The following is a 13,250-nucleotide window of genomic DNA, read 5'->3' as shown; positions in this document are numbered from 1 at the left end:
TCTGCACCAGTCCAGACGTGCTACCCGATGACGTGGCAAAAGAACTGGGCGGATTGCAGGACGTCGCGGACGGAGGGCTCGTTCACGCAATCGGCTGCGTACAGTTCTCGGGTTTATTGGTAGCAACCGAGGGATTTTCCATGCAGTCAAACTTGCCGTTTGGAAGCGATTTCTCAAATGGACAAGCCGAATATGGTTGTCCTGTTGACGTGACGTCACACATTGACGTCCCGCACGAGGTCGATTGCCGACGTGGCCAAACTGTTGATGTCGTCTCCACAAATCCCGGATTGTGTATTGATGGACATGAAAACGTGTAGAGACAACGACTTGGCCAATACCAGCTTGAAGCATACCAATAATCCGGAGGCTGTCATTTTTGTTGAGCCTCGGCATAGCATTAATCATAAACGAAAACGTTATAATGTTGTTTTTACTGTTCACTGGTCTCAACAGAGTGACCCAACAGTTAAAAAATGAACTTTCATTGTCGAATGGATAGATGGACGAGAAAAACGTGCAAACTGGTCAACGCCTATAGAGAGCAAACTGCACGAGAAAAACTGTCAATGACACACGGATAGTGTGTATATGTCATACTCGGTCATGTGTGTGAATTTTCATGTATATACCGTTGGTAATACATGTTCTATAACAATTCTCCGCTAGTATATGTAAATATGCAGCAAAAGGAAAAGGTGCCAATATAAACCCTTCTATAGAGTTGGAACTTGTTGCTGCGGCAAATAACTTATTCTCAGTATTAAGTGTAAACCACAGAATAAATACCAGCTACAAGGTCACGGTCAACATCGAAGAGTGATAATCAACCAGCTGATTCAATCACCTTGTTGCTTCAAACGATCCCTAGAAATACGAGGAAACGCCTAAGACGCCCCTATTTGAAGAAAGTAAGCAATACAGTTTAGCTTGGGCCGTGATAGAAAAAAAAGGGGGGGGGGAAAGGGAGTGGATATTCTATATGTGATTTAACATTGTGTTTGGTGTTCATGTGTTCGATCAAAATGGCTGTATGAATCTCTGTGTTCAGACCTGAAACATTCCTTTGTTGTGTAAATATATGGGAAAAGTTAATTTTTATTGATACTAGATAACAGTATAGTAAATTTTGTGAAAGCAATAATTTTGTGCAAATGTTTAATAAAACTGAGACTTATTTTGTTAAAATCATACAACTTGAAGAGGTTTCAAGAGACTATCTGTATTGAATAGACATTTTCATAGGCGTCTTTTGCGGTCGATCAATTATGGTTTTTTTTGAAAGGAGAATTTATTAGAAGAGAAATTATAGGAGGAATTTAATTCAAATGATATGATTTAACACTCACTAAGATAAGTTTTGCATACTGTTTTAATTCTCAAAACTTTCGTTTTAACGTCACCATAGACTCGTTTTATTCAACTTCAAATATTGAAATTTACCTGCAGTATGACAACCATGGTCTCCTCACTTTAACATATTTACATTTGTACAATAACATTCGCCCCTTCTGTATGAGGAGCGCAATATTTCGATTTCGTTTTGATGTTTACTCGGGTATCTATGATGTCTTTTTGTACCAAGTTTGAGTTCATACATTGTCTTTGTGTATTGACGTTGTTTTACCTTTTTTTAGACCCTTGACTTCTGTTCGATGACGTAATGATGAAGTTGGACATTACCAGATTACCGCTTTGAATTCGCGTAGTGTTACTTACATGATTTTGTTAGGAGCTTAATATTCGTACGGTGTAGAATTCGCGAGAAACATGTCGAGTTTGTTCTTATTACATTTCTCATGCTATCCCGTGACTTTCACGTGACAGGTGTATCAGGTGATTTTTTCAGGTATCGAAATTAACAATGCATCTTAACTAAAGTAACCTTGTCGTATTGGTTTGATTGATTGAAACTAGCTCGAACATGTGACACGAACGAAGTTTTCTGACTACTTCATTTATCCATGCATGTGTAAATCTAATAAGCGATTTTTTACACCAGAACTCTTTGTCTTTAGTATCAATATTAACTAAATCTGTGAATCTTCGCTGCATTTATGAACTCGTGGATGAATCCTTCCAGAGAAAACACAAAAATAACACAGTCAGGAAAATACTCGGATACACAACCTTACGACGATAAAGATGATTTTAAAAGGTCATTACATTAGTACAGAGCAGCAGTGGCCGATTGGTTAAGGCAGCTGACCGTCTAAGACCACTCGCCATTCACCACTAGGTCGCGGGTTCGATGTATACGCAGTCACAAGATTCTTATCGCAAGCCGGCTTTTTTCCTAGCACACCGGTTTTCCTCCACCACCAAAACCTGACGCGTCCTTACACGACCAAAGCTGGTAAAAGGAAGTTAAACATAACCAACACAATTGTTAAAGACAACACGTCCAACAAGCATTATATTTAGTTGTTAGCACTCCCCCACCCTCACCCGACCCCCGAAATGTAGATAAAGTTAGACGCCGCTGAGTATAAACATTTATACAGATGAACAACTTTAAGTCCGTCCACAGACAATTGTGGTTGTTATTGCAATGTTATACATTATCTCTGATGTTTAAATATTCCAGTTTACACTCTTAAATAACTGTGCAATAGCTAAGCTATGCTGCAACGCCCAGACTGACTTGTAATAACCAAACCCTGTACCGGGTCGGTGAAAAATAGATCTACTGTATCTTAATGCATGCCGTAAGGAACCCTCTGCAGAATTAGAAGAAATTGAAGAGATTACTTATGGGATCTATATCGTTTCTTTTCTCGCTTTCCTTTTCTATTTTAGGATGTCTCTCTTAGCACTCTTCTTTAAATTACCTAAGTCATTCAAGGTCATATAAAGACGAGTATCTAATGAGAAATCATCGAGAAGTAAGAACAGAAAAGATACATATTAACCAACATGTTCCAAATGGGGGAGCAGGTCAATTTTGGTTTCTGAAATGTCCCCTCAGCAGAAGACGAAGAAGAGAGCCCCCGATTTTGTAGGGTAGAGGAACATCAGCCCCCTCTTACCACAACATGTAGTGGATTACAGCAGGCCTATTCGATATCTTCCCTTACCTGCGAGCTAAGTCAGAAACGTGTTATAAACTCAATTAAATATTTAGTAATTGTTGTTTTTGTATTGTACTGCAGTGTTCATTTATAAGACGTTGTTACCGAGAAATATTTTTACGAGTGGTTTTGATGTCTAATAATAATTCCTGCTGAAACTATATAGTAAAACCAATGATTTATTAAATGATTTCTACCATCCACTGCTAACCGATATATACCTTATTTGAGGCCTCCCTTCAAGCCGGATTGCTTTGTCGCGATTCCGCGATTTAACGATTACGATGTACCTGACAGCGAATCCATATTGTATCTAAAATTGACCGTATGGCATATTGCCTATAGTAAGTCTTTAGTATATATCTGTAGCAAAATCCTCATTAAACATGTATGCTGGGTAATAAACCTAGAAAGACCTCTGGTGAACCTATGTGAGTATGTGCAATACGCACATACAGGAGGACACACGAGAAACCACGTGTTTACGGCGTGAAGGGCATTCAGAACGCAGACCTAAAATATTGTTAGTTTAACTTAACAAGTCCACGACAGCTATTAATTGAAGACTCTTAAATATTTGAAACTGAAGAAGAACTTTAAATCTAGAGGTAGCAGTTTTATATAAACGCAGGTCATTTTTATTAATTGTTTTTAACATTTTATTGACAACATCCAGCTGCAGCAAATCCTAAAGCAAGATCTCAAGCATAAACAACTTTGAAGGGCACCGCATTCCCAGCAGACGAGCCGGGAGTGATCGATACCGCCGATATTGTAATTCAGGCGCAAACACTGGCTAGATGTATATTCCTAGTGTGAGTGGCTAATAGCATACATATGCGCTAGTTTAATACGCAGATGTAGATGGGGGAAAATGTTGTAATAATCAACTAAACGGAATAGTTCTCAGTTCGCTTTAAATGTAAAAGACGATTCACTATCACCGGCTTCTCTGCTTGAAGATACAGTCATCAGGGTCATGTTTTAATAGTCAGAATGTCACCGTTCCTATAGAAATGCTTGGATGACGTATAATGCACATTAGATTAAAAACCTGATGATTTATTTCTTAGGTGTAGAAAGTGACTATGTAATTTGAAGTAAGGGTCACGTAAGATCCGGTTATTCGTTATTTAAAAGCAAATCGTATGTGAATTTATTGAGATTTGGTCCACTGTATACAAATGTAACTGGAAAATCGTAAACAAATATCAGCATAAGATTCATTGAAAAGTATTACTTATTTTTTAAAAACGTGTAAACACGTGCTCTGCACGTGTGACTCAAGACATTAACATTTTTATTATGTATATTAATATAGACAGTACGGCATTATGATGTAATAATCAATGTTAAGAGAAATTAATATACCGATAGATGCTTTAAATCTTTAAATAACATACATGCTCATATGTTATCACACACATACAACTTGAATGCGTACGTGATAAATCGTCAACCAACATATTTTAAGAATTGCAAATGTACTGTACTGAACTAACACGAACAGAAACGGTAATGGTCAGAGTGATTTCTTGTACCTACCTTAGAGCTTCCAATAAAAACTACAGGCAGGAAAATTAGCGGCACCAATATGACAATTAACAGTTGTCTCCACTTGTGAAGTACTCGCAATAAAACCCGACCACCGCTGGTATTGTCCGTCATGGTTATAAATGTTTTATCATATTGACGGACGTTTCGTCATCTAAAATACCAGTGTCACACCTGATTTGTGACACGTTCACATGTATTCGACCTTATTGATTGCAAACAATGTCAATATATTTACATCAACACTAAAGGAAATACCGGAGCTACACAAACGTAACACACAAGAGCTAATTGTTCAGATGTCTGGCAGCACGTACACCCGTGTAGCAAAATGTCGGCAGCTTGCCACAGATAGGAACATTCCTGTCCATAAAGCAAGCCGCGTTTTATATTGAACATGTGATGATGTCTGTCCCTAGAGTGTGCGTCCATATCTAATAGTTTATATGTGCGTTTATCGTTAAGGATGCTGTGTTGGCAATGTCACAGAGAACGAAATCACAAAATAACATTAATGTGTCTGCTTGTGCGTTTATTTCGGTTCGTCTGTGAACATACCCTATTTATGTTCGTAAAACATTAATGTCATATATATTTAGATATAAACATATGTAGTCATAAAATACTAAACCATTAGATTTATAGCATAAAATATCATATATTTTCTGGTTCATGGCTGTTGCTCTGATATACCATTTAGGTGAGGCAATATACAATCAGATATCAACAGATCGCGACCGACTGTATGGCGTTCAACTGATAGGCGATAGCACACACTGACTTAAATACCCGGTCATGCGTGGAAGATATTATGTTGTTTTTCGTCTTTCGTCGTCGCTATTGTTATTGAACTACACCCATTCTTGTGTGTTTGTGTGAATAATTCATTTCAAAGTCAGCAGTGGGCTACACAACTATACACATGCAGCTTTATACGGAGTAACCTAATACCATCCTTACAGAAGTAGGTCCGACACTGTAAAATGTAGGAGAATTGTTTTATTCACATGGTTCAAGATCAAATGCATAATGTAGTTCAGTTCTGCGTCTCACAGCATCAGCCTAGGACATATGTTTCTTTTGAATACATAGCAAGATGAATATAATTTGAATATGGAATAATATATATTTCTTCTGGTATCATTTCTAATTTTGTTACAAATATCATACTTTGTAATACAAGTTTTGTCGACTTAATGATTTTATTTTTCAATATAACACGGTCAAAATAAATATGACGCTTATTTTCTGTTTAAAGCACAACGGTTTTAAGAAAATATTTTGCAGGACAATCAAAAAGTGAAATACATTCATAAAGCTACGACATTGTCATTATCGCTAATCATTGAATCTTTAAATGACAATTACTGTCAACATATTGTGCCTCCTAATTTTTCCTGTTATTCAAACTTTTTTGATAATGTAACTATGGACGAGCCTGACAGTGCAAGTGTGGTGTAGAATGACACTAAGACTGGATTACAATATATACAAAATTTAATTTACAAAATATACACTATGGTTTTGTTATTTATAAGTAGTATAAACCTTTGCCTTTCTCACTCTCACATAAAGTAAGTATAAACAGCAACATATCACACAAAGCAGATAGATATACTTATACTGAAATTACACAGGTAACTATACACTAATACTGGCAAAGTCACTGTATGAAATCACTGCCTGGATACAGTGATCATGACAAGGTTCGTCCACCGCGGTCCGTAGTCCCCGGTCCCGTCTCCTATTGACGACCTTAACCATAACTCCTGTGCTGATGGGATGTTATAACAAATATAAAAACTCACCAGAATCTGTGGTTTGTGCTTGCTTACACCTTCTCAATAGCGACTGAGCAAATCTACGTGTGTCTACTCATGGCTAACTGTTGATCCCTAATTAAAACCCGTAGACGGATGACCAAAACTCCGGCTTAGTAAAATTATCATTCAGTTACCCATGTTATCAATAAAATTAGGTTACTTAACAAACATATATATTAGTGACCGTGACAGATACATATACATAAACCAGATATATAGTTCACAAATACTCTCACATGCAGACAAAGACAATGGTTTATCAGTCCTCCTCCTCCTCCTCCTCCTCCTCCTCCTCAGCATCATCATCAGCAGCAGCAGCAGCAGCAGCAGCAGCAGCATCATCATCATATATACACAATTTTCGAAGCATTATAAATATCACATATACACAATGACAAGCATAATCATCTTTATCATCATCATCACATATACACAATTTTCGAAGCATCATAAATATCACATATACACAATAACAAGCATAATCATCTTTATCACATAAACACAATGACAATCATCATCATCATCATCATCATCATCACATATACACATTTTCGAAGCATCATAAATATCAGATATACACAATGACAAGCATGATCATCTTCATCACATAAACACAATATCAATCATCATCATCATCAGCAGCAGCAGCAGCAGCACATATACCCAATTTTCGAAGCATTATTATTATTACATATGCACAATATCAATCATCATTATCATCATCATATATACAGCTTGACAATTATCATCATCATCATCATCATCATCATTATCATCTTCTCCATCGCATGCTTCATTTGCTACCCTTATATGTTTAGTTTGTTCTTTTGACGTACAACAGAAGGTGTAGAAATAAAAGATATATTTAAAGATACAAAAAGTTTGCTATTATATCTAAAGTGAGCTGTTAGTATTTCATTTACATAACATATTCGGTCTACATTATATTTTGCATCAAAACATGTCGCTTTCACAAATAGTTCCCCCTCGCAATTTGCATAAATCACCATATAGGTATCGTTTGAGAGGGACTTTTTTATGCTTTCTGTTTATGTTTTATGTTTTATTTAGAACATTTATGACCCATTCGGTTGATTTGCACTTCGAAGGTACTTTCAGTGGTGGCGGGTTGCAAAGTCTATTATGAACATTATCAATAAATCAAACAATGATGCTCCTCTTGTAATAAATGGTGAACTTAAATCACATCCAGTGGATAAAGCAGAATCTTTTAACTCATATTTCACCTCTGTCTCTACTTCTGACAAAACTGACCTTGACATTCCTCCTAATTGTCCTATCTCACAAGAAAAAATATCTTCCATTATTATCACTGATAAGGTCATTAAGGTAATTAAGGTCATCATTAAGGTCATCATGATTAGCTCCAACTTATTAATGTAAAAAAATCTGCTGGTCCAGATGCACTTCCCCCTTATTTTATTAAAGGTATTGCTGACTCTCTTGTAAAGCCCTTACTGTTAATTTTTAACAAATATTTGGAAGTGTGCTAATGTTACCCCAATATATAAGGGCAAGGGGGGAAGAGGTGACCACAGTTACTATAGACCAATCTCTGTCACATCATTATTTAGTAAACTTTTTGAAAAAATAGTTTTTAAACATCTCTTTAATTTTCTATCCGAGAATATTGTTATATAAAAAAATCAGTCTGGCTTCCTTCCCAATGACTCCACAGTTAACCAATTAATATTTTTATATGATGAAGCTTCAAAACAACTTGATCAAGGAAAAGAGGCAAGGATAGTATTTTGTGACATCAGCAAAGCTTTTGACAGGGTCTGGCACAGTGGATTGATTTACAAATTGAAGAAATATGGAATTTGTGACGACGTTTTGAACTGGATTCATTGCTATCTTATTGATAGACAACAAAGGGTATTAATAGATGACTACAAGTCATTTACAAACATTAAAAGCTGGTGTACCCCAAGGCTCGGTTCTCGGCCCTTATTGATTTTTAATATTTATTAATGACATAGAAGATGAACTCCAATCCCATGTCAAAAGCTTTGCTGATGACACTTCTCTTTACGTTTTGATAGATGGTGATGGCGGACATGCTGCAGATATTCTTAATGAGGATTTAAGGATCTGGGCTGATACATGGGGAATATCATTAAATCCAAGTAAAACTGAATCATTACTTATGTCTAATAAAATTAATTCTGAGACATCTCATCCAGATTTGGTATTCTCAAATAGTGTCGGTATAAATGTCAAAAATCATAAACATCTTGGTTTGCTTTTTAATAGTCGCGGATCATGGTCTGATCAAGTTAATTATATACATGGAAAAAGCTGTACAAAACTACAAATAATGCGAATGCTCAAACACAAGCTAGATAGAAAATCTCTTGAAATAATTTATAAATCTTTTATAAGACCAACACTTGAATATGCTTGTGCTGTGTGGAATAATTGCACCCAGGGTGAAAGTGACTTATTGGAATCAGTCCAATTAGAATGTCTCAGAATTATATCAGGTTTGAGAAGAGGTACAAGTCATAACTTAATATATAAGGAAGTTGGGGTAGATAAACTAAAAATAAGACGTGATAATTACCAATGTATATTATTTTTCAAGATACTGCAGCATGACTGTCCTGACCATCTTTATGATTGTATTTTACAATATTTTAATAATGATATTAATCCTCGCCTTAGACATCATAGAAACTTTATTGTTCCCTTGTGCAGAACCAACTTGTATAAAAATAGCTTTTTTCCTAGAATGATGTCTCTATGGAATAGGCCAGAATGTATTTTTACAAAACTCACTTCATTGAGCCAGTTAAAACTGGAATTACTTAAAGGAAAGCACACACGTTTTGCAAACATCTAACTGTACGAATATTTTTAAATATGGTGGCTCCAGGAAGTTGAATATAACATCATATCAACTACGGAATAAAGTCAGCCAATTAAAATCAGATTTATATAATGATCATCTTACAGATAACCCTAAATGTGACTGTGGTTATATTATTGAAGATGCAAATAACTTCTTCCTCAATTGCCCCAAATATATAGATGAAAGACAGGTTTTATTCAATGCGTTATCTAATTATAACGAAATTGACAACATCATCTTAAATACTGTTATTTTCACTAAGGGTGATATGAATCAAATAAATTTATTCTCTCATGTGTTCTGGAGTTTATTGACAAATCTGGAAGATTTTAACTTAAACTATACTAAAAATTATATTACAATGTGTTTGTATTTGCTATTTTATAGCAATAACTCTGGTGTAATTGGGAAGGATGGCACTGTGTATAGTGACAGTGTCTTTGAAGTGCCTCCAACCAAACACTAGGCTATTAATAATGGAAGTAAATAGACTATATTAATTGAAATGTTAAAATCTATGATATTCTAATTATTATTTCTGTGAACATGTATTAAATGGTTCTAGTATTCTCTTATTAATTCGAACATATACTACATCTTCTCTATAATACTCTCTCTCTATATATATATGTATATATGAATGTATGAAATGTTTGTATTTTCTCCGGAAAGGGCTGTTATAGGCAATGCCTGTGCCTAATCCAATTGTGTTTTTTAATACAATAAAATTGATTTGATATGAAGGTACTTTCACAAACCTCAGATATTCAAACTATAACGGTGGGCTAATGACCCTTAAGCAAAAAATGTCATGAGATATAACAAATAGCTCAACTGAGATTCTTTTATAAGATATGACTGATAGCAGGCTCTGAAATCCAAAAGATAAAAGTCGAGCTTAACTTAAATGTATCATATATTAATGTATTATAAATTAGATACCCTGACAAGGTTTTGTATTGGTAAACAGAATAACTACCCAGAATGCCCTGTTGAAAATGCTCCGAATCAGCTGTGACATGTACACCCCATGATTGCAAAAAAAATGGGAGTTAAAGACCTTAAAATAATAGCCATCACATCTGTCAAATAGTTTGGATGTGAGGTGACAGTCGGTCTTGAAACGTTGAGACACGTTTAATACGTACACTGTGTAGAAATTAAGTTTTGATACCACTATTGTCTGTGTTTTGACAAATTGCTACTCAGTCTGATAAAGTCGAGACTCAGGACTGCGTATTTCATGTAATTATCAAAATGGAGTCGATAATAAAACCCCTTGGGATCTCTGTTTGGATGACATTTTCACTGTAAGGAGGAGTTGTCTACCCTTGGTGATGGACTATACAAAGTGAAAAGTGGGCATGGCATGGCATTTCTGTCGGTTGTAGATTTAATTTTCCTATACCATAAGATAAATACTTTCTACCCACAGACATCTACGTATATAATTCTCTAATCAATTGTATGCACACAAAGAGCACACGACAAACATCCGTCTGAAATGACATTCATAATACGATACCTTGTTATGTGGCGTGAAAAACGATACACGGACATATGGTTTCGTACACATCACAGTAAAACTAATACATCTGAAAGGGCCATTATTTTGCTAAATTGTGTCAGATAGTCTGTCAGCCTGTTTGCTACAACAGGTGAGATTGAAGGGCAGATAGAATAAGGTAAAAACAACTTATTTACCTTTGTATAACGACGGTGTATGTATGCTTGTTTACTGAAACAGAAAACATAGAAAGGAACGTTGCAGTAATCATGAGCGGACAAAATATCTAGGTAATTTATCTTAGCCTGGTATCTGACAGTCGATAAGTTATTCAGTGACAGCAAATCAACAGGCAGAGCAACACTCACTATACCAGTGTATTAGAAATCTACTTCCATGTATGTTAAAACTTGTTTTTCTAGCTGGGTCGACGGAGATGTAAATTCAAACACGATACCAAATGCATTGCCACAGACAAATGCAATTCAAAAGCCGTTTTCTAAAAAGTCAATCGCGTGCTACTGTCGGACGAAAAAGATTGCAAATTACAGCATATTACCATCGACTGTAAACTGATCAATGGAAGGATCGATTTGTGATCAACTCTCCCTTTCCTCCCAATAGCTCGCGATTTCTTCAGTTACTAACGCATTACATCTATAGATCCACATAGCTAAGAACGTCTTCTTTTTCAGTAAATACGTTTTTTGCTAACTTTGTTCAAATTTGTAGAGTAATTAGGGAGAGGCACTTTATGTATTTTCCCTAGACAACCTTTTAAAATTTCCGGTCTTGGCAGGGGACTCTTTAGGGTTCAAAAGATTTGGTTTAAGAATAGCGTATCCCTTGCCTGTAGATCTTTCAAAATATGTAAGTTAATATTTGAGCATTATAGAGTATCAGACCTTTTGGGATCCTCTTTGAATATAAATAATTCTTCTCGCAAAATCTTATACGTATCCACTTCTTTGTGAAAGATATCATTATTCTGTCTTTGCAACCCTTTGCATAATCACTAAGTTTGGTCCAAACAATCATTGTGAAAAACATTAATTACGAAATTGCAGAGGTCTGCTATTTCTAGGTGCTTAGGATATTTGTGCTTCAAAATTACCTATAATGCTTTATCACCTTATTTTTATTAAACCTGTATTCCTTATCACCATAGTTTAAAGAAACCATATGCATCTCTGTTATTTTTAGGTATTAAGATTATTTTTGAAATTTGTTTTCAATTACACACGTTGGGCATTAACCCTTAATGGACATAGCCCCTGAATCAGAGGGAAGCTGAATCCTCTTGTCGCAACATTTTTCATATCGAATTTCGTTAAAACGATTTCACTATTTTAGAGAAGCAAGCATGATCTCATTAGCAAATATTCATTTTCGATCTGCGTTCTTATTTTGAGGACTTAACATTACTAGGGTTTGATACATGTCAGTTTTCATTAATGCAGCAGAAGACGTTTCACCCCTTCAACAACAATTTGTCTTTTTCTCCTTGTACAATTCTCAGTGGTCTCAACTGTAATAGTACCTCTCTTTTTTCTCTAATTTTATCATTTTTGAGTGTGAAATACAATTTAGTTGACATTCAGTATTGTCTTGCTCTTGAATTAATCATGTGCAGGACGGTTGGTTATGGGATTAAAAAAATGTTTTGCTTTCTAGACATATTTAAAGGAGGGCAACGATCCATTCAGACAAGATTGCTGGCGGTGTATGTTTGTTTTAGCTACGTAAATCATCTGAGAATCCAGACAGTTTGTATTAGTTTAGGTTGCTTTTATCAACATATTCAGGGTTTGAGACCAGATTTCTGGTCGTGTATAAAAGCTTTGACATGGTAAATCACCAAGACATGCGAATGCAGATCACAGTAATACATAATAGCGCTTTTTGTCAGCGTCAATCACAGAGCTCGTGAAGTAAAACACAGTGTTGAGACAGGCATGTTCTGAGATGTAATAAACCTTGTTAGAAGCTTTAAAATCTTACGGGCAACACTCTACAATATTAAGGTGGGAATGGCGTTTCTGTCAGCTATTGATCTAATCCTTTATATCATAATGTAATAAAACATTCTGCACATCATGCGTCAATCCAAGTAATTCTCAAACCTTTTGTATGTAACAAGTGCACGCACGACAAACGATCGCCCATTCTGAAGTGGTATTACGTAATCTGATACCGTAGTTTATTTTGTGTTATAAAAGAGAACAAAAAGACTTATTTAGTGTCGAATACATCAAACAACAGCTCTGAATAACTATTATTCTGTTGAATTATATGAAAGATAATCTGTCGACTTGTTTGGATCAGCAAGAAAGTAAAAACCTGTTATGAAGTTTGTATTGCCACTGTGTGTATGTGCGTTTACCGGAACAGTTGACTTAGGAAGGAAAGCTGCAGTAAGC

At 35.5% G+C, this 13,250-nt stretch overlaps 1 protein-coding gene across 1 annotated transcript in view; it reads right to left on the bottom strand.

The window, feature by feature from the left end:
• LOC110465845 (solute carrier family 13 member 5-like) overlaps positions 1-4,953 on the bottom strand; it is a 39,510-nt gene extending 34,557 nt beyond the window's left edge. Inside the window, exon 1 of the mRNA XM_021521947.1 lies at positions 4,617-4,953. Within this exon, the coding sequence (XP_021377622.1) occupies positions 4,617-4,739 (123 nt within the window). The 5' untranslated portion in view covers positions 4,740-4,953. The remainder of the gene's footprint in view (positions 1-4,616) is intronic.
• Positions 4,954-13,250: the final 8,297 nt, after the last annotated feature.

The sequence above is a fragment of the Mizuhopecten yessoensis genome, unplaced genomic scaffold (genome assembly GCF_002113885.1).
Source record: "Mizuhopecten yessoensis strain PY_sf001 unplaced genomic scaffold, ASM211388v2 scaffold11103, whole genome shotgun sequence".
NCBI lineage: Eukaryota > Metazoa > Mollusca > Bivalvia > Pectinida > Pectinidae > Mizuhopecten > Mizuhopecten yessoensis.
The sequence above is the reverse complement of the archived record's forward strand: the minus strand, read 5'-3'. Positions and strand labels throughout refer to the sequence as shown.